Source organism: Malurus melanocephalus, unplaced genomic scaffold (genome assembly GCF_030028575.1).
Source record: "Malurus melanocephalus ecotype Western Australia unplaced genomic scaffold, MMel_1.1 scaffold_31, whole genome shotgun sequence".
In the NCBI taxonomy this organism is placed as follows: Eukaryota; Metazoa; Chordata; class Aves; order Passeriformes; family Maluridae; genus Malurus; species Malurus melanocephalus.
In genome coordinates, this window is record NW_026623263.1 from 1,436,838 (window position 1) to 1,458,245 (window position 21,408).

General features: G+C 37.7%; 1 protein-coding gene across 2 annotated transcripts; it reads left to right on the forward strand.

Annotated features, from left to right (window-relative positions):
* Positions 1–6: 6 nt before the first annotated feature.
* On the forward strand, positions 7–18,367 carry HMGCR (3-hydroxy-3-methylglutaryl-CoA reductase). Of its 2 annotated transcripts, none has more exons than XM_057363807.1 (20): positions 7–62; positions 3,311–3,506; positions 3,836–3,947; positions 4,484–4,571; positions 4,663–4,747; positions 6,266–6,371; positions 7,273–7,379; positions 7,737–7,853; positions 8,366–8,517; positions 9,378–9,622; positions 9,758–9,930; positions 10,386–10,580; positions 11,623–11,781; positions 11,930–12,087; positions 13,037–13,142; positions 13,990–14,160; positions 16,161–16,301; positions 16,410–16,568; positions 16,860–17,014; positions 17,155–18,367. In XM_057363807.1, the coding sequence occupies exons 2-20, from the start codon at positions 3,342–3,344 to the stop codon at positions 17,207–17,209; spliced, it is 2,649 nt and encodes an 882-aa protein (XP_057219790.1). In that variant the 5' UTR covers positions 7–62; positions 3,311–3,341; the 3' UTR covers positions 17,210–18,367. The 2 variants fall into 2 exon arrangements, with proteins under 2 accessions (XP_057219790.1, XP_057219791.1); XM_057363808.1 differs by lacking the exon at positions 7–62 and adding an exon at positions 466–485.
* Positions 18,368–21,408: the final 3,041 nt, after the last annotated feature.

Consider the following 21,408-nt stretch of genomic DNA (forward strand, 5'->3'; position numbering starts at 1 on the left):
GGGCCGCCGGTGCAGTCCGGGGCGCGGCGGGACGGAGCGGCGAGCGCGGCTGGAGCGCGACGGTGAGGGGGGATCGGTGGGCTGCGGGCGGGGGGTGTGGAGCTGGCGACACGGACCCGCTGTGCCCGGCGGGCGGACCCGCCTTCGGGCTCCGAGTGGCTGTTCGGAGAACGGGCGGGCGGCGGCGGCGCGGGACGGGAAAGGCTCCGTCGCCATCGCCGTCCGTAGGGAGTGGCGGCCGCCCCGCCTCACCGCCGCCCTGAGTGGCGTGCGGGGGATGCCCGTGTCGCTGTCGCGGTGGCTTCTTGACGCTGTCGTGCTGCCCGCAGGCTGTGGGGCGGCCTCGGCCGCGCTGCCGCAGGGCTGATCCCCCCGCGTTTCGCATGGGGTCTGCAGCGATGGGCCTGGGAAAGGGTGGCTTCCCCTTCTTTGAAAAAAACATGCCTCCCTGRCAGTGTGTCAGGGTCTCTGTGCGCTCGTTCCAGGTGAGCTCTGCACAGGTTTTTGCCGCTTTATTCCTGTAGGTATTGCTGAGTCAGATAGCAAGGGATGAGAAATTTGTGCTGATCTAATAGATGGTATTGCAGAGGATTACTCTGAGGTTAGTGAGAGCTGTGTGACAAACCTTAGGAATTTAAGAGGCTACTCGTACAGTTACGTGGTTGGTAATTAATGAAAAGCATTTCATACGGCTGGTCTAGTTTGCTTTTTACACTCTGGTTAATTTTTTGAGGGGGTCACATTTGAATTTGGTTTGTATTTTGCATTCTGTTTTGATTCCCAATAAGGATTGCCTTATTTTCTAGTCCTGTAGAAATTATTGATTGAAAACAATGACAAGCAGTATTTACAAAGCATCCCTTTTGAACCACCATTTTGAAGCTCAACAGAATTACACGAATAGTAAATTTTGGCTTTATATTTAATATTAAGTCTTGTTAATTTCAAGCTACAAGTCAGTGGGAGTGTATAAATATTTTAAACAGAAATATCAGCTGATGTTATGCACTTAATTTTTTTTTCAGCACTGTAAAGCAGAATCACTGTGTGAAATCATCAWTATTTTCTAGAAGAGTCAACTGCATAGCAAAAAGCACCCTGCACTTCAGGCAGATTCAATAAACACAAATGCTTTTAAGAATCCTTCTAGGTTAGGAGTTAGTTCACTCATTTAACCCCAAGATGATTGRTGAGGCATCCTGTATTTCATAGCAGCAGTTAATAATAAAAGTAAGATATTGTGGGTGATTATTTTAATAAATGAATTAATTAATTTTTCCCCAATGGATTATGTGAAGCCATTTCAGTTTTACCATTTTTGCTCAGAAATGGGAAAAACAATTTCTGAAGAAAAGATTTTGAAATCTTTCTAGCTCTCCTATTTCTTTTTTTTTTTTTTTTGATTGTCGATAATCAAGTTGCCAATTGGTTGTATTAGCTGTATTACTAGATTCAGGACTGGTAGAACTCTATAGTCAAGTAGGAGCTGCTAGTTCTGATTTTCCTGAAATAGTCTGGTATTCAAAATAATTTGTATTTTCAGAGGATGTTGTGATGCCTTTTCTATTTCTTGTGTTGTTTCAAAATCTTCAGCGCAGGTATTCTTCTGGTTGGGTTTTATTTTTGTTTTCCTAATTAAAAGATACTTTCCATTGTGCTGAGGAGAAATAATAATATAGTTTGGAACAGCTTTACAAGAAAATAAATTTACAAAACAGAATGTAGATTATATGACACTGGCAAAAAGAAAGGATAGTATCAGCTTTAAAACCAGGAGTTAGTTTTTAGATTTTGTTTTTAAAAAGCTTTTTGTCATGAAATTAAATAATTTGTTCATAAGGAAGGCAGTCTTCTCAATTATTTTTCCAATTTCGCTCCATGAGTTGCAGACATCCTGCCACACCTTCACTGTGGAAGGATAAAGAAGAATAGGTCAGTGCTGTTGGTGGTAATGTAATTGGTATTGGGAGGAAACCAAGATGATTCTGGTATCTTCAGGAACTCTTCAGCAGATAGATTTGCCCTGTTTATTTTTTCCATTGATTGCCTGCTTCATTTTTGATGTCTAAGCAAAAGAAATAATACCAGAAGCCCAGTGGATGGATTGTTGCATTTAGGACAACACAAAGGGATTTTTTTTAATCCACTCGGAAGTGGCAGTGTGTAGAGCCTTCAGTCCTCCATGGAAATCTTGCAGTGTTAGGTTGGTACAATGTAAATACTGAATTACAGATTGCCTCTGTTAGCCAGGCTATTGAGCATTTTTTATAACTTTACAATACAGTCTTTTAAGCTATTGTTTTTGTGYAGTGGGGGAAGGAAAGTCCAGTTACTAATGTATGTGCAAGAGAACGTTATGACATTTTGTTTCTATGCTCTAAAACAGTAAGTTTGATGAACTTACATAAAGATACCACATAGAGCAGATATTCGTTGAACATATGTGTTGTTTGTTATGTGAAAGACAGCTGTGATCATTTCTGTAAATGTTTGTTATCTGTTGGAAGCGAAGGGATGATGAAATGTGCCAGCAACCAAGAAACAGCAATGGATAGAAGAGAACTGCCACAATACTGTTATGTGAGGAATTGCATGCTTTAGATGAAGAATGTATATTTTTGAATGTAATTAATTTATATCCCACAATAATATTGAACAGACATTAGAGAAGACACCGTCAGAGATGCAACAGTGCAATTTCTGCTGTTGAGCATTACCAGTAAAGGTTAATAGATAATTTTTGTGGCTAAACAGTATTTTTGATAGGAAGAATCAGTACAGAGAAATGAAAGAATTTTGTGAGTGCTTACAGAGGTGGTAAATCAAGAATTTTWAGTCAAAGCAGTATCAAAATGATATGATAGGAAGATCCTGAGCGATCTTGTGAGAGTAGTGATTGCTTACTGTTAGAGTCACAGAATCTTCCAATTTGGAAGGAACCAACTGTAATCATTGAGTTCAGCTGTTAAGTGGAGGGCCTGTATGGAGACTGAACTATCATCCTTGGCATTATTAGCACCATGCTCTAATGAATGAGCTAATCCCAGTGGCCAAGATCTTRAGAAACAAGGGTGATGTGTATTACAAAGCAAAAGGTTAAGAGGACAGGAACAAATCATATTCTGTTTTGGAATATTAGGAATAGATGGAAGGCTGAGGGACAGAAGTTGAAGATTAGTTTTTCTTACTCACCTCTGACTTACGTTGTTTTACTTTTATTTCCTGAAGGATGTCTTGCAGGAAAGTGTGGAGCTCTCTCTTTTTTTCCTGAATCTTATATTTGCTTATATAAAATATTCTTTTGTTGCAGGTTTGCTAAGTACAGAAAAACAGCCTTGAAAATGCTGTCCAGACTCTTCCGAATGCACGGCCTTTTTGTGGCCTCTCATCCATGGGAGGTCATTGTGGGAACAGTGACTCTTACTATCTGTATGATGTCTATGAAGATGTTCACTGGGAATGATAAGATCTGTGGCTGGAATTATGAGTGCCCCAAACTGGAAGAAGTAAGGATTTAAATTAATTTTATAGTACGTGGTCTTAATCAGTAGATTCAGGGTTTTCCATAGAATCTGATCAGGTTGTGTTGTATTAGGAGTGAAGTTGCCATGCAGAAGCTTCTTCATAGCCTTCTTTTCTCACTGTAGATATTAAAGCTATATGGAAAAAGTGATGCAGTAATGAACAAGCATTTCAATATTTAAATTTTTAAGACAAGACTAGCAGTGATTTTTTTTAACCTGAAACATCGCTTTTAGTGCAGCTTCACAGTGTATTTTTTAACAAATTGTTCCTTAGTGTAAAAGCTAACTAAATGACTTTCTGTTACATACAGGATGTTCTGAGCAGTGACATCATCATCCTGACAATCACACGCTGCATAGCAATTCTTTATATATATTTCCAGTTTCAGAACTTAAGACAGCTTGGATCAAAATACATACTAGGTACTGCATCTGATTTTTGCATTTTCTGTATGAGTTTTAATTGTTGGGGTGGGTTGCCCAAATTGTAAATGCTAGCATTTCAATGCTTGTGTTCAGAACGGGGTTATTTTAGTTATTTGCTAGATAGCAGAAGAAATTACTTGCATGTATCAAAGTGCATTTTTTTTTCAAGGAAAGGTTGTGTAGGATTATATAAACACTGAAAATGTAATTCCCAAAATAACTATTTATTGTGTGAAATATTTCAAATTCTAGAGCTTTTTAAGTTTTAATTTTGCTTAAATTGAGAAGATTTATGCTTTCACTTCTGAGTCTTTTTTTGAATGCATTACAAATGTTAGATTTTAATATCTATAAAAATAGCATCTACTTCAATTTGTATCTCAACTGCTGTTAATGCACTGAGATAGGAATTCTCATGAATTTGTCACAATTAATTTAAAAACATGGAGATTTTGGTTTTTTTTTTTTCTTTTTCTTTTCCTCTTCCTATATATATATAAACCAAAAATTTCCCATTCTGTTATGTTTTTAAGGTATTGCTGGCCTCTTCACAATCTTCTCAAGTTTTGTTTTTAGTACAGTGGTAATTCACTTCTTGGATAAAGAACTGACAGGTTTAAAGTAAGTGATGAATTGTTATTCTGGATTTCATACTTGCATTTTTTTTTCATGTACCATAAACTTGGAATTTTAACATTTGCTTTTTTTTCAGTGAAGCTTTACCATTCTTCCTGCTTCTGATTGATTTGTCAAGAGCAAGTGCGTTAGCCAAGTTTGCGCTCAGTTCCAACTCACAGGTCAGGAGAGTTATTTTTGAGGATTTTTCAGTTGGTTGGTGGTTTACTTTGGGTTTTTTGTTTGTTTGTCTTTCAATGGAGATTTTGAATTTAATGTTCAAAACAGAACATTGTCCCATGGCAGGGGATTAGAACTAGGTGATCTTTAAGGTCCCTTTCAAGACAAGCCATTTTATAATTACAAATGAGTAATCCAAGTAAAGAGACATACAGGCAAATACTGTCTTGGGGATACACAAATAACAAAAGGATCAGATTTTGTGTTGTCCAGAYTCTGTGTTTCTTGTCTTCAAGCCAGATCAATGTTCAAGTGAATACATGGTAAAATTATTGTGTACAGCCATGTGGACTAGGAGTTACATACACATAACACACAAGTTATTTGTATGTGTTAGCATGGCTTTGTAAAATTGAAACTTTCAACCAGCAATGTTTATAGCTCTTCTGAGGACGCTAGAGTTCCTAGACAAAATCTTGCTTAAAATTATTATTGGCCAAAAGAAGTTAATTTCTAGGACTCAGGAACAGTGTATAAAGACACAGCTAATGTTACAATGTTGCTACTGAGAAAAGCCTATTTTTAGGCCAAATGTTAGCAGAATAAATGTACCATACATGCAGACAGGAACATTCATGCTCAAATAACATTTAATGCAGCACAGTAGGAGAGATTGACAGACATCTTGTTTGTCATACCTGATAATGTTTGTTTCCTAATAGTCCAAGTTCTGGAATACAAGTATACTAAGTGAGATTTATACTTACAAAATAGTGTATATGGTGTTTGAGCATACTAAATGTGACAAAATATTATCTATTATATTTTAATTTAGTGTATATTACACTGCATTTTCTATATATGCAATGTAATGTTTTACATATTATTGTATGATAACTGCAAGTACAGAATTTTTTGCTAATACTCAAGAAAGTATTTTACAAATGGGTTTTCCCTACAGTTATTTCCTCTCTTGCACCAAAAACACCATCACCAGGAAAACAGTAGCAAATCTAAAGTTTATCATGCCTGCCTTCTGGAGGAAATCCCTCTACCCAGCAAAAAGTTTTAATGCCTTCTTTTTCCATCAGCTGAGCCTACAGAGTTACATTTAAAATACTAAAGTGGTAGTTCGGGTATAGATATGTGGTTGGAAGAAATTTTGAAATGCCATGATGCAAGCATCTTCTATTTCATGTCTTCAAATTTAGAAGTGTTGTTCTTCCAAATTTACTGTAATTAGAGTCTCCACCCATCAGTGCCACAGAAGTTTAGAACACTGATGAGGCAAAGGTAGGGAAGTAAATCAAAATGAAATAATCTTGTGTCAACAGACAGTCAAAGTATAATAGCTAAAAGGAAATAGAATATATTCTTTATGTACTTTCTCATAATCAATCATTTTCAATATGTTTTACAAGGTCTTAGTATCATAATACTACTCAGTTTACTAGTCATGTTATGTCTAACTTAATTTGGTTTTTGTCTTCATGTTAATGGACAGAAATTTTTCTTTTTAGGATGAAGTGAGAGAAAATATTTCACGTGGGATGGCAATATTAGGCCCTACGTTTACATTGGATGCACTTGTGGAATGTCTTGTAATCGGTGTTGGTACCATGTCAGGTGAGCTATGCAATCTAGGGATCCAGATATTTTCAGTTTAAAAAGGCTGTTTGAGAGACATTAGGAAATTGAGAGTTTCAAATAACAGGGGTTACCTATGAGAGTGGAGTGACTTTATTTTTTTTCTTTCCTAATTAGCTTGTTTTAGTGGTTTCTTGCAAATATGAATAACAAGCACATATTGAACCAAAGTTTGAAATACAGGTAATGGCTTTCCTTTAGCATTGTGCAGTAGGAATAAACTTCTGTACAGCTGCTTTCATAAATTTGTTTTGGGTTTTATTCTAACTATATTTCATAGCTTGAAAGCATCTTCAAAAGCATTTGTTTTCCAAACAGTTTTGCTTGTTTCAGGGTATTGTGCATCAATGAGCTGTTTTCTTCTTTATATCTTAGGGACAAAATCTCATTTTGGTGTTGCATATAGTTTTTTAAAAACAATTTATACTGTTAGCTCTTTCATCCTTTCACAGGCAGTTCTGTAATGCATGTGCAACATGGTTAACATGGCTTTTTCTGGATACTTGTGAAGGAGTAGGCGGGGTGTATACTCTTCTTGCCTAAACATCCTTCAGAAGCTAGTTAAATACATAATGTTGGATAATTTTTCTTTGCTTGGATAAGTAAGGGGTTTCAAGCTTTCACTGTGAAGTGTTAAAATCTTGGTGAATTTTATTTGTATTCATTTAGAATTGTACCTTAAAATACTTCTCTGTCGAAGACATTATGCTTAGAATGAGCCAGTGCACAATGACTAGGGTTTAACGTGCTTGATTTTAATTGATCTAGACAGTTCCTTCTGTAATCTGCCATGTCAGTTTAATGATTCCTTTCTCAGTTTTGCAGCACTTCAAGTATAACAAATTGCATATTCAAATGTAAAAATTGTGTTTTTGTTTAGGTGTACGACAGCTTGAAATTATGTGCTGCTTTGGCTGCATGTCTGTTCTTGCCAACTACTTTGTCTTCATGACCTTCTTTCCAGCTTGTGTGTCCTTGGTATTGGAGGTAAGACCAACTACAAGACAACATCAAGTTTAGTATTCAGCTCTATGCTTCTGTAGGCTGTACTTTTCATCATGGAGTTACATGTTTGTCTTCCTTTCAAAGTGAACTGGTGACAGTAATTTGTAAATACTGCTGTAAATGAGTCACACTCAGTAGTAGTTCTAATCTAAAGCAGAGTAAACAGATTATACTGTAACTTACTGTCTGTCCAGGGTTTTTCACTATTGAAAGTCCAATATAAGCTGAACAGTAGACTGTAGACTCTTTTGTAGGTAATTTCTCAATGATCAAATAAAAATGGAATGTGGCATCTTATTTGTTGATGACCTATGTTTGAATTTTGTTGGTTTTTTGCAGCTTTCAAGAGAGAGTCGTGAAGGGCGCCCTATATGGCAGCTTAGTCACTTTGCTCGTGTTCTGGAAGAAGAAGAGAATAAACCAAATCCTGTAACACAGAGGGTCAAAATGATTATGGTTCGTGGCTCTTTTTCACTTGTGGTTATGCAGTCAATGAGGTGTCCTAGTACAATGAATCAAGCTTTTGTTTTCTATAGACCTGTATTCTGCTGCCCATTAGTTGGGTTTACAGTGGTAGTTTTTAATAACTTCCCCTGTATCTATACCTGTCATTTTCCTGCCTGTGCCATTTCTGTGCCAAGCCCTTGGGGATCTTTCATGTGTTCTAATTCCCTCTCACTTACCCCTACAGTATCCTCTCCTTCCTTTGTTTATTTCTTGAGCAAGACGAAAAATGTGGGTGGGATACATCTGAAGATACTCTATAATAATGTTACAGTAGGCCAAAAGGGTCCTAATTAGAGGTGTGGAAAATCAGCTTATAGCTTTAGTCTTTAGAGGCATGGGAAGCATGGGGGGGAAAAATACACAGAGAAAAACCAAACAATAAAGAACAATATGTACTCTTGGTAAGTTAGATACCGARTTACATTTGGGAAATTAATATTTGTTTTGTGTTTTTGATACAGTCGCTGGGTTTGGTCCTTGTGCACGCACACAGTCGTTGGATAGCGGAACCAGCTGCTCAAAACAGTACTGTAGAAAATTCAGTGGGATTGGATGAGAATGCACCAAAGAGAATTGAACCTAATGTTTCCCTGTGGCAGTTCTACCTTTCTCGGTGGGTGGCTTCACAGAAGTGTGATTGTGCTGTATATGTAGTGCTGCCAAGCTAGAAGCTTCTTGTCCTAGAGCACAGTACTTGTAGACTGGTAGRTCAGACCACTGTAGGATTTCTTGGAACCAGAGGTGACATTTCAGAAGAAATATGTCAATATTATGCCATTTGTCCAATCCCCTTGAAGCAGTCAATTACACGATCAAGAACTAGCTGTCCTGTATGCATCAAAACATTGTCTTCTCCCATTAGCATCTTTCATAGCATACTGGAAAAAAATTGCAAACTGCATTACAGTAGTTACTTATGCCTAGCTTCTGACCATTCACATGAGTGCAAGAAGTGCAAAACCCATGTTATCCTATGGCTTTTCTTCCACTGCAATTCAAGTTAKTGTTACCTGGTGTTTCATGTTATTGCCAAGAACTCAGAACTTTCTGGTTTAGGAAGGGGTTTTTTCCCCTCTTAGCAGTATATTTTGCACCATAGTAGTTATTATTGCTAGAGGATGATAAATGAAACTTTGTCTTGTTGTTGGGGGGATGGGTATTAAATCAACTTGATGTAGCTATTAGTGAATCTTTTACAGTAATTTTTCCTACTAGGACTGCTATTTAGCCGGATTTAAGTAACCCTTTAATGACATCTGAAGGTTTTTATGTTGATAATAATATGAAGAATGATTTTTCCACCCTAGCCTAGCATACTTCAATTTCCTGGTAGAAAATATTTTTGACTGTAATTTCTGTAGCTGTAAATGATGATGAAAATATTACCCTTTCTGAAGCAAAGAATATCATAATGTTGTTATAAGCAACAAAATGTATATACTGTCTATTTACTTTTTGATCTGTCCTTTTTAGAATGGCCAGTATGGATATTGAGCAAGTAATCACGCTTGGATTAGCCCTTCTCCTTGCTGTCAAATACATTTTCTTTGAGCAAGCAGAGACTGAATCTACCCTCTCACTGAAGAATCCCATAACATCTCCTGTGATGGTACAAAAAAAGGTCCCTGAGAATTGTTGCAGGAAGCAGTCTGGACTTCTGAAAAACAATCAGAAATCTAACACATCAGAAGAAGCTTTCATTTCCAAAGATGGAAGTGGTAGGTAATTTTTATAATTAAAGTCTGGACCATTTATGAGTATTTGGAATAGTGAAATCTGTACTAACATGTTATGTTTGTATCAAAACTTTAGGATTTTGAAAACCTGATTTCATTTTAATTGTCTTTGTGCAGCTGAAGTCATAAAACCTGTGTTAGCAGAGTCATCAGCCAAGGCTACATTTGTGGTTGGCAATTCCAGCCCTGTGGAAACTTCTTCATGTCTTAGTGGAAAAGAGGAAGAAATTGAGTTACCTAAAGAACCACGTTCTATTGAGGAGTGTGTTCGTATACTTGGAAATGCACAGGTATGGAAAACAATTTTTTTGTTTAACCTCAACTGCAACATCTGGTATAAAGAACTGTGTGAGAGTTCTTCCCCTAGCTTTTACGTAATCCAATTGGTTATAATATTCTTCAGAAAATTACATGGCTTTAGTAACATAGGGTTGTGTGGAAGTCACAACTAAAAGAAAACCCTTTAACAAGTCACTTTTCAAGTCAGTTGGAAAGGGTAGGAGAAGGAAGCAACTTTATCGTTCATAACATACAAAATCTTTGGAGCTTCATGATGTACATGTATAAGTGGGTATCTGGTCATGAAACGTTTTGATCATATCCTGGCCTGCTGTAAAACCTGTTGTTGGTGGTTGGCTTCCTTAGCAAAGTGAAGTTGTTATCCTTTTCCTTTTGGAAAGTTTTAATTAAAAGTRTTTTCACCAGGAGCATCTGTATTTTCTCTCGCTACCTTGTATATTTCTAGGAAGGGGCAAAGTTTCTTACTGATGCTGAGGTTATCAGCTTAGTTAATGCTAAGCATATTCCTGCATACAAACTGGAAACCCTGATGGAAACCCAGGAGCGAGGTGTATCCATTCGCAGACAAATGTTATCCAAGAAACTTCCTGAACCTTCATCTTTGCAGTATCTTCCTTATAGGAATTACAATTATTCTTTGGTAAGTACACAGTAGACAAGCTAAACTCACTGTAAAATTATTTTCCAAATATATGAAAAAGGRAAACACGGACCTGTTGGAACAACTCCCGAGGAGGCCACTAAGTTTATCAGGGGGTTAGAATACCTCTCCTGTGAAGACACACTAAGAGAGTTGGGGTTTTTTATCCTGGGAGAGAAAGTTTTGGGAAGACTTTATAGCACTTTAGAGTACCTGAATGGGGGCATACAAGAGAGCTGGAGAGGGCGTTTGCAGAAGGACATGTAGTGAAAATACAAGGGGGAACAGCCTTAAGCTGAAGAAGAGCAGCATTAGAYGTTAGGAAGAAATTTTATGAAGTGAGGGTGGTAAGATGCTGGAACAGGTTGCCCAGAGAAGCTGTGGATGCCCCATCCCTGGCAGTGTTCAAGGCCAGACTGGATAGGGCTCTGAGMAACCTGATATAGTGAAAGGTGTTGCTCTATTTAGTAGAGAGGCTGGAACTAGATGAAGATCTTTATGGTTCCTTAACAAGTCTATGACTCTATGAGATAAATCCTTTGTGATGTATGTGAATTAACAATGAGCTTGATCAAAACTGATACAGAAGAAAAGAAACAGAGGCAAACACACCTTTAATWGAGCTTCATGTTTTTAAACTTGAAGTGGTGGGTGAGTTTTGTAGGTTATCCAAAAAATATTTCCTATCTAAGTGTGCAGCTGCCTTATCTCAGAAACACAGAGTTCTACTAGTATTGAGCCACAGTTCAACTGAATGATAATAACCTTGAGCTCAAATTAAAATTGATTATTTTAAGAAAAATTTAAAATATTAAGGTATTTTAGTAATGTTTAGTACTGTAGAAGATTCAGTACATGTGCCTAGACTTGAATAGTACTAGCTGTTGATAGCTGTAGCTGTTAACTTCTTGGAAGTGGCAGTCAGTTACATAATGGGTAAGTTTGTGGGTCTTTTACTGAAATACCTTGGTGTAGTCATAGGCATAGTGTGTAGCATGCTGTACTGTATCACTTAATGACTGTTCTGTATTATTTTGGCAAGGTTATGGGAGCTTGCTGTGAAAACGTGATTGGATATATGCCTATTCCTGTAGGCGTAGCAGGACCACTCGTTTTGGATAACAAAGAGTTTCAGGTACCAATGGCAACAACAGAAGGATGTCTTGTAGCAAGCACAAACAGAGGATGTAGAGCAATATGTGTAAGTATTGTTTGACTTGAAAAGTTTGAAAATGTCCTGTATTATAAAATGTATTCAGGTTTTTATAATGCATATTTTTGACTTCCTGAAAACGAAAAATTCAGTAATCTTACTTTGTGCCCCTTCTGCTTTGTTCCCCTTTTTTCAGCTTGGTGGGGGAGCACGTAGCCGCATTCTGGCAGATGGGATGACTCGAGGACCTGTTGTAAGGTTGCCCTCTGCTTGCCAGGCTGCAGAGGTGAAAGTTTGGCTTGAAAGCCCTGAAGGCTTTAAAATAATGAAGGAATCTTTTGACAGCACAAGTAGGTTAGTACAATGACTATTCCAGCTTCATTTCCGGACATAAGACTTCTGTGGATGGTAGAAACATCCTAATGTTTTTTTGGAGTATTGCAATACAGGAAATTACATGTTCGTTTTGGCTATCCCATGTAGTACTAAGAGAACAAAAGTCACTCTGGCTGTGTACCAAGGCTAGCATTGAACATTTTTTCACTAATAATGGTAAACTGTACATTAACAACAAATAGATACACGTTGCATAATAATTAATAGAATATTAACTTGTCTAAGCATTTAAAAATACATTAGCTTATTTTCACTAGGCAAAGTAGCTGTAACTGTAGTTACTATGCAGAAAAAAACCTCAAAGTTTGGTATTTAGCCTTTCCTTACCTGTTTTGTTTCTTAACAAGCATCAGCCAAAGATATGTCTGTATTTTGGCCAGAATCAGCTCATGCTGCTTTTTAAATGCAGTATTGTCTGCCTTTTGAGTGACSTGTGGGACTTAAACTGTTGAAGATAGCATGCTGTAAAACTGGTATCAGAATTTCTAAAGATCTCATTTTTATTTTATACCTGGTAGTGAGATGTTTTATTCATTTATATTCCTTAAAATTTATGTTTGCAGTTCAGGACATTTTATAAAATGCCTTCAAGGCCAGGGATAGAAAATGTAAAAAGGCAGTGAACACTTTTACAGTGAATACTTTTAAAGTACAAGAAGACAAGAAAACATCATCCCTGGAAGTTTTCAAGAAATTACTGGACATAGCATTTGGTGCTGTGGTCTTGTTGATAAGATGGTCGTCTGTCAAAGATTGGACTTGTTGGTCTTAGAAGTATTTCCCAAAGCATTCCTGAAGGAATCTGTGCTTTTGTATTTATCACAGTTTGCAAAGATTTATTGTTGTTTTGACTCTTAAAACTAATCTTACCTTGGGGATTGTAAGTAACAATTACATTTCCTTGCAGGTTTGCCCGCCTACAAAAACTTCTCATCAGTTTGGCTGGTCGTAACCTTTATATCCGTTTTCAGTCTGCAACAGGGGATGCAATGGGAATGAATATGATTTCAAAAGTAAGGACCAGTCTCCTTAAGTATTTTTAAAAATGTGTGTTCCTTTCAAAAATAAAAATAGCCTAATAACCTATGACTCCCTAGTAKCTGAAAGAAAAATAAGACACGGTGCTCTTTGCACAAAATAATGAAAATGTTCGACTTTGTCAAGTGTAGACTAGAATAGGAAGAGAACAATGAAAGAGAAAAATAATTTTATATTTTAATAATTATTTAAAGAAAGTACTTTTTGTAGTAGGGGAAGCTAAGCTGTTTGCTCTGTTGCTTTGAGCCAAAGATTTCATCCAGCAATAATTAGTCTGTTACTGTGTTTATCACTTCCTAGTAAATAAAGGTTTAGGAGTGGCAGCAGAGAGATATTCTCTAGTTTTGTTTGTTTTTTATGAAAACATGGACGAACTTGAGACATCATCCCTAGATTGCCTTGTGCTATATGAAGTGAAGAGTCTTAGACTTAAACTTGATATAGAATAGGCAATCAGAATCATTATGTAAATGTATCTGATCATTAACAAATTCTAACAGAGCAGATTTTCTAGTCTGATTTCCTGGTGTAGAGAAGTCTTTCTACGACAACTCAAATTACTTCATTTCATGCCTGTAATGTTTCACTTGATTCATGTTGTATCTTCAGTATGGCAACCATATGCCTATACACCTAGAATGTATCCAGGGAAAAATCAATTATTCCCCAGTATAATTCCCAAAGTAGTTAGAAAAAAAGAAACAAGAGGGAAAAAGCCAATTAATTATGACAATGACTAGAATACTGTTCCACTGTCCTTGAGTAGCTTATTTTACACCCATAATGATAAACCTAGCCTATTACCTGTTTTCTCTCTAACAGGGTACTGAAAAAGCACTGACAAGGCTGAATGAAGAATTTCCTGACCTTCAGGTTATAGCTATCAGTGGTAACTACTGTACAGACAAAAAACCTGCTGCTATAAATTGGATAGAGGGAAGAGGGAAGTCTGTTGTCTGTGAAGCAGTCATTCCAGCTAAGGTTGTTAAAGAAGTAAGTGTCTGCTCTCTTGGTTATAAAAACACATACATTTTGTAAAACTGATGCTTACTTTACATTATAAATATGAACTGGAAATTGTTTTCCAGGTAAAGGTGGTTCTTACATGTGTTTTCAGGTACTTGTGTAGGATAAGCCATTTTTCTTGAGTCAGTAGATACTTTGCTTTTCATTGTGTCTACTGTGAAATAATGTGAATGTGTTTAATGACACATATCTAGCTGGGAGCATTTGGTTTTCCATAGTTAGGTTTTGAAAAATTATGCTACATTTTGACAGGTGTTTACATGTGGCATGTTGCCTGTCATTAAACCCAGTCTTTTTTATCCTTTCACTTACTTGTTGTCTCACACACACTTGGCATTCTCTTCATTGTTTGTATGTTTCCTACTTCAGGTAAACAGATAATTTAACTTAATCCAAAGTGCCTTGGCATCTTCCATGACAAAGGATAACCTTTATAAGCAATGCCAATCGTGTTCTCTGGCCAGCTTGTCCTCCATTATAACAGCATCTTAGATTCTCTTCCATCTGAGTTCAGAAGTGTGTGTCAGACAAAATCTGTTGGCTGTTACCTGGTTGCCAGCACTGGACATGAGAGGGAGTATCCAGGGAGAAATTCACTGCATTGTAACACTTGCTTAAATCTTAGGAGTGGGTGTTTGCATATTTAATAATTTTTTTTTTTTTTTTTTTTTTTTTTTTTTTTTTTTTTTTTTTTTTTTTTTNTTGCTTTCTCCTTGTGATTTGTCCAGTCCCTTTTGGGAAACTATGTCAACTTTTAGAACTAGTATCTTGGGCAGAATTCCACAATCCAGCTCCACCTTATGTGTGAACTGCCTTCCTGTTGATTCCATTTGTTGATGTCCCAATGTAGTACTGGGAGAGATATGTAAGACTTGTGTGTACTGCTCAAGATTTTACAGCTCTGACAAACCCCTTCCACCTTCCCAGCTACTCTCATTTTCAGACTGAAAAGTACTAGTTTCTCTGGAATGAGTAAACAGACTTCTAGCATATCTTTGAATGTCCATATCTCTGCATCTGTTACAGATTTAACATTTCTAAAGTTCTGGGTACAGAGTTGGACACAAGTTTCAAACTGAGTGTGCAGAATGGACACATTGACATAATTTATGTCTTCTGGGGTAGTTTTCTAGTTTTCGAATGGTTGGCATTTCGTAGCCGAGTCACTGGCAATATCTATTACAACCTCAAGATTTCATTCCAGAGTAGGACTGGGGAGGTGATAATGGGCACTGATAATTTAGGAAGGCTTTCCTCAAACCCCAGAACTGCATGCCACTACATTTACTTATATTGAACTCTTAACACAAAAATGTTATATTTTTGTCAGTGTTGCAGATTTGGTGCAGATCTGTGTCAACACTCGGTATTCCTGCTATGCAGGAATATCTTAMATTTTGTTCAACAACAATATCTCTTTTGACCATCTTTGATAATTTTTATATTAAATTCAGTATAAATCTCATAAAAATGTGCCATTTATTTTACATTACTGTGCATAGTGTTTATTTACCTATGTAGCATAGTGGTTTGTGTTGGAACTTTTCAGTTTGCTCCAAATTCATGTGCAAAACAAATATGGGAAAGGGTTTAATCTCTGGGAAAACTTGACAGGAATGTTACAATCGTRTCAAGGTGAATTAATTGGATATTTCTGTGAAAATGATTTTGCTTGTTTCAGTCCAAATCTAAGTGAGAATTTGAAATGGAATAGGCATTTGTGAGCTTGTCTCAAAGGCCTATGCAAGTTCAAACCCTTTGCACCGACTTTTCCATTGTTACTTGGACATCCTACATTTGAAAGTCACCTTTGGAACAAAAATAAAAGCTACCTATTTAGGACAATGGTTGAGTCAGATTCCATATAGAAGCAAACGAGATGAATGCCATAAGTAATCACAAATAAGAATATTTCTACTCCTGCCTGAGGAAAGGGGTCATAAAAATGTATCTATCACCTTGTCTAGGTATTGAAAACAACTACGGAAGATCTAGTTGAAGTCAATATAAACAAAAATTTGGTGGGTTCTGCCATGGCTGGTAGCATAGGTGGCTACAATGCACATGCAGCAAACATTGTGACAGCGATCTACATTGCCTGTGGTCAGGTAGGTTTGTTTTACACCAATTCAGATTTTCTTCAGTTCAGTAATTCTTAGTGAAACAATGATTTAAGTGTCTGGATCGTTGTTTTGTTTCTCCTGCTTGATCTGAAGGATGCTGCGCAGAACGTGGGCAGTTCCAATTGCATCACTTTGATGGAGAAAACTGGTTCCACCAATGAAGACCTGTACATCAGCTGCACGATGCCTTCTATAGAAATAGGGACAGTTGGTGGTGGCACCAACTTGCTTCCACAGCAGGCCTGTTTGCAGGTATAGTTCTGAAAGTTGAAAGCAACTTACCTTCTTAAATCAAAGCTTGCTTTCATGTAGTGTGCAAGTAATGGTGTGGGAACGAGACTGCTTGAAACTTGGTGTATTTTACTTTAAAATGTTACAAGTGTCTAATGAACTGTTTTCATATATCCGGTTTCTAAAGCTTAGACCATTTACAATCCTAAAGAGACTCATGGATTGTATATAAGTTGGAGATACTTTAATATAAAATTGGTCATAAATTTACTTAGATTGCATAGCATAATATTGCCTTATATTTTTCTGCAGATGCTAGGAGTTCAAGGTGCAAGCCAAGATAACCCTGGTGAAAATGCCCGGCAGCTTGCTAAAATTGTTTGTGCTACAGTGATGGCAGGGGAATTATCACTAATGGCTGCTCTTGCAGCAGGGCATCTAGTCAAAAGCCACATGATCCACAACAGGTAAAAACCAGAAAAAAATTGTCTATTTCTCTGCTGGTTTGATCCTCTTACAAGTACACGGGGGTCAATAATTAATTGCAACACATGAAAGCAGTGTAACATTTTAACRATCTAATTTAGTTACCTTGCTGTTTTAACAGGTCAAAAATAAATCTACAGGATCTTCAAGGAACCTGCACTAAAAAGGCAGCTTGAATACTAAAACGGCTTTGAAACGAAGAATTGTTCTAGTAACTGACCAGGTGCACAAGGAAAAAAACCAAAATCTATGAAGTTTAGAATAAAGATCGCCTTCAACTTACTGATGTCTGTGTAAGAGAAACTAAGAGCAAGACTTGAGACTAGTTATGCTTGACCTTCTTCAGTGGGTAGAGGTGAYTGTGAAAAACATCCTGTCACATGTCTTGAACATGGCCTTTGAATTCTTACTCTTACACATCATTTTCTAAAGAGTCAGTCTTCTGTTTCTACAGGTTGAGATTATTTTGCCTAATGTCCTTGTAACTACTAAGCTGAAAACAAACGTAATATACTTGGTACGTTTAAAGTAACGAAACAAAAAAGTCAGTGTAAACTTGGCTTGAATGCACTGGTCCTTGCCATCTTTATTTTCTGKTTAGACAAGCATGTCTTTAAAGTGATGGCAAGCCTAATTTCTTTCTATGAACTCCCAGTTTTAATTTCTTCACATGTAAAACAGGTCTTAGGCTATCAGACAGTTTAATTGAATTAGTTTTACAGAAACCTCTGTCTATATATAGTACTTAATTTGCTCCTGCTTCAGCTAAGCAGTGTTCAGTGTTTAACTCCAAAATTTAGGTTAATCCTTTATGTAAAACTTGTGATCTGTAAAGCTCTGAACTGTTAAATATAATCTGTACTGAAGTAGGGAAGAAAGGTGTCTTCAATTGTCTTGTTACTTTGTAGAAAAATGAAATGGTAACTTCAAAAACAGTTATGTATCAGACAGGTATTTAAGTAACTGTAGTTTCTTAAACTTTGATAGGAGTGCATTCAAACAAATGAGTCAAGAACAGATGTTTACACTTACTTAAAAAGAAGTCTCTTTAGGAATATACATACACATGTACCTTACGTTGGGGATTTTTTTATAAGGTGTTTGACACTTATTCTCCAAGAATAGGTGCTTATCCACTGTTTAAGCTGAGATAAAATGAAGCCAGAAAATCACATTATTCTTAAAAAAGGGGATTATTTTCTTTTCCTTATAAACTTTCTTTTTGAGGGGGGGAGTATTTATTTTAAGAAGAAATCTTACCTTTTTTTGTCAATGAAAAGTACTAATTAAGGGGATTCAATGAAATGACATGTTAATGTAAGAAGCAGTTTTTTTAATAAAATACTGTACTTGGACCAGTGAAGCAGTCTCAGGTGTTCTTACTGTAATTAAAAAAAACCCAGGTTTATTCTGGTTTAATTTATCTTTTGGGGATACTGCTAAATGCATAGCCCTGCCTAGTTAATCACAGAAGGAAAATTATTAATATGCTTGAGAATATTTTTGGTTGGTTGGTTGGTTTGGGCTTTTCTTGTTTGAGTTTTTGTGGGTGGAATCAGTGGATTGCGCTGGGTTTCCTGCAGCAACGTTCCTAAAGAGGTGACAAGTAGAGGTGCTCTTCTAATATGCATGTTTGATATACATCATGGTGGGTTGCTCTGTAGTACATCTACACATTAATATCCATTGTAATGAGCATATAAATCTAGTGTGCAAGCATGAAAACATACTACATGCTCGACATGTTGTGATGGCATGTAAATAGCAAGTACCATGAATGTTTATCTTATTGCAGTATTGTTGCTAATTGCTACTGTTTTTATTTAAGGAAACTTCGGAATTACTTKGTCCCTATGTTCATTCAGTGATTTTGTTTAAAGTAACACTGGTCTGGCAATAAATAGTGGTTCAGTGTTCATTTTGGTGGATTTAACTGACATTCTGTCTGGCAGAATTAACTTTTTGTATTATTACTAAACTGTGTACATTTTGGTACAGAACTACTTTTTCAGTTTCAGTAAAACTGTCAAAAATACATTGGCTTAATTGTGATATTTTAAGCTTACTTCATGACTTAGTGACTTAATTTAGATTGTCTACAAATGTAAGAGAGGTAATAAAGAGACAGTGGGATGCAGTGCTAAACGGTGGGGCCATGACACCAAAATTTCTCCCCTTGTTTGCAGAAGCCTTTTGATGCTCGTTTATTCTCTGCAAAGCTTAATTAGGTAGTTTGCCCCAAGGGGGATAACTAACTCACTGCAGTGTTAGAGATACCTTCTGCTGGGGCCTGTTTGCCAAGATCAAATCACTTCTCTAGAGTTGCCATGACTTAAATGCTATTACCATTGATAATGATTTTCCAAACACTTAAAAACCCTAGGGGCAAAAAAGCCAGTAAAAATAGTGTGTTTGACCATGGTAACACCTTTTCTCTCTTTACCTCCTTTCTCCTCTGTGTCCTGAATCTACTTTACCATGTAACACACCAGTCCCCTTCTGCTGCCTGGTGTGGATGTTTGGTGCTGTGAGGCTTGCAAACACTGCAGCCCCAGCTGCCTCTAACCACACTGTCATTGCACTCTGATTTCCCCAGCTGCTGTAAGGCTGTGTCAGTGAATTGAGCGTTACTGAACCTCCCTGACGAAAGCAGCTCCAGCACAAGGATGCACACCACCATGATGTCCACCCTGAGCACAGCTGTGGTACCTGAAGCATAGTATAGCAGGTGCCGAGCTGGGCGATGTGGCTCTGCCAGGGCTCCAGCACAGGCTTTGACAGGCAGGCACAATGGTTCAGGGAAAAGAGCACACCTGGGAGATGGCTTGTTTTCTCATAGGCATGTATAAGTATAGCGGGTTCTGGTTGTGTCAGTGCACAGACACTGGACAATTTTAGTCCTTGATGTGAACCTTGCTCATAAGGTGAATATAGCCCTTTGAAAAGCTGGCAGCACAATGCCATCTGGTATGGAATATTGCTGGGAAGCTGGGATCAGGTGTGGCTCCCTGTGTTCCCTCAGAGCCTCTCACCCTCCTCCAGCCTACTCACTGGCAGTGGATGCAGGGGAGAAAGAAGAGAAAAAAAAAGACTTGATGCTGGCAAACCCTGCTCAGCAACAGCCAAAATGCTGTTAGTAACTAAAGCTGTTAGTGACAAATGCAGAACATGGCTTCATACAGGCTGCTATGGAGACAACTCATTCCATCCCAGGCACAGCCCATACGAAAATAGAAAATGTACATCTTGGCACCAGTGTCCACAACAACTGAGATCCACAACAGCCGAGTAAGCACCAGCTCTYAGAATCACAGAATGGTTTGGGTTGGAAGGGATTTTAAAGAGCATTAATATCCAACTTCCTRCTGTGGACAGGCACACCCTTTCTAGACCAGAGAATCAGAATTCTTTAGGTTGGAGCAGACATTTAGAATCATTGAGTCTAACTCTAAACCTAACACTGCCAAGTCCACAGGCTAAAAAGGCATCAGCCCGTTGGACCTGATATGTTTCAGGGTTCTTCCTATCCCTTGGGTGGCCTGATGGCACACAATGAAACCAACATGATGCAGTTCTCCACTTCTTCCTGTATCCTCCTGGAGGCCTCTCCCATGGACCAGTGGACAGTGCACCAGACACAACCTGGGTGTCAACAGGAGCCAGCCCCATTTTCTTTCTCCTTGCAGTGATTAATCTCCAGTTCATACCAGGCAGCAGTAACAGGATGAAAAAAATTACCACTTTCATTATCCACTACCAGAAACATGAGATCAGGTTGCTCAAAGTCCCATCCAACCTGGCCTTGAACACTTTCAATSATGGCCCACCCGCAACTCCCTCATTCCAGCATCTCAGCGCCCTCACAGTAAATCATTTCTCCCTTAGCCACTTTATTCTTCTGGAGAAGAATTCTACAAGGTCAGTCCATTTTCACAAGCTGGAACAGCATGATGAAATTAAGCATGCCATAAAAATTGTGCTAATTTCCAGTCTCTCCTAGGACCATTGAGTGAAAGATCACAATTAGGCTATCATGCTCAGTGCAAGACAAGGGGCACAGGTCTGTAGCTTCTAGCTCTGCACCTGGTACCAAAAAACCGTTTGCCAAATTGTTTCCTACATGCCTTTAATGAACCACTGAGCTCCAAGTGCAAATGCAAGGCAATACTACAGTATGTGTATGCCATCGGCTGCATAATCATCAATCTAYGACCTCAGACACATGGTGTTTTATGGAGGCAGTCACTGCATAAAGCTGCCCTGAAAACTTTACCTCACCCTTAAAACAACTGGGCAACATTGCTACTTTCTTTTACCCAGCACTGATTGTCTATGGCCCACACCCACACAATACATTGGTTTAGGTGCTGGTTTA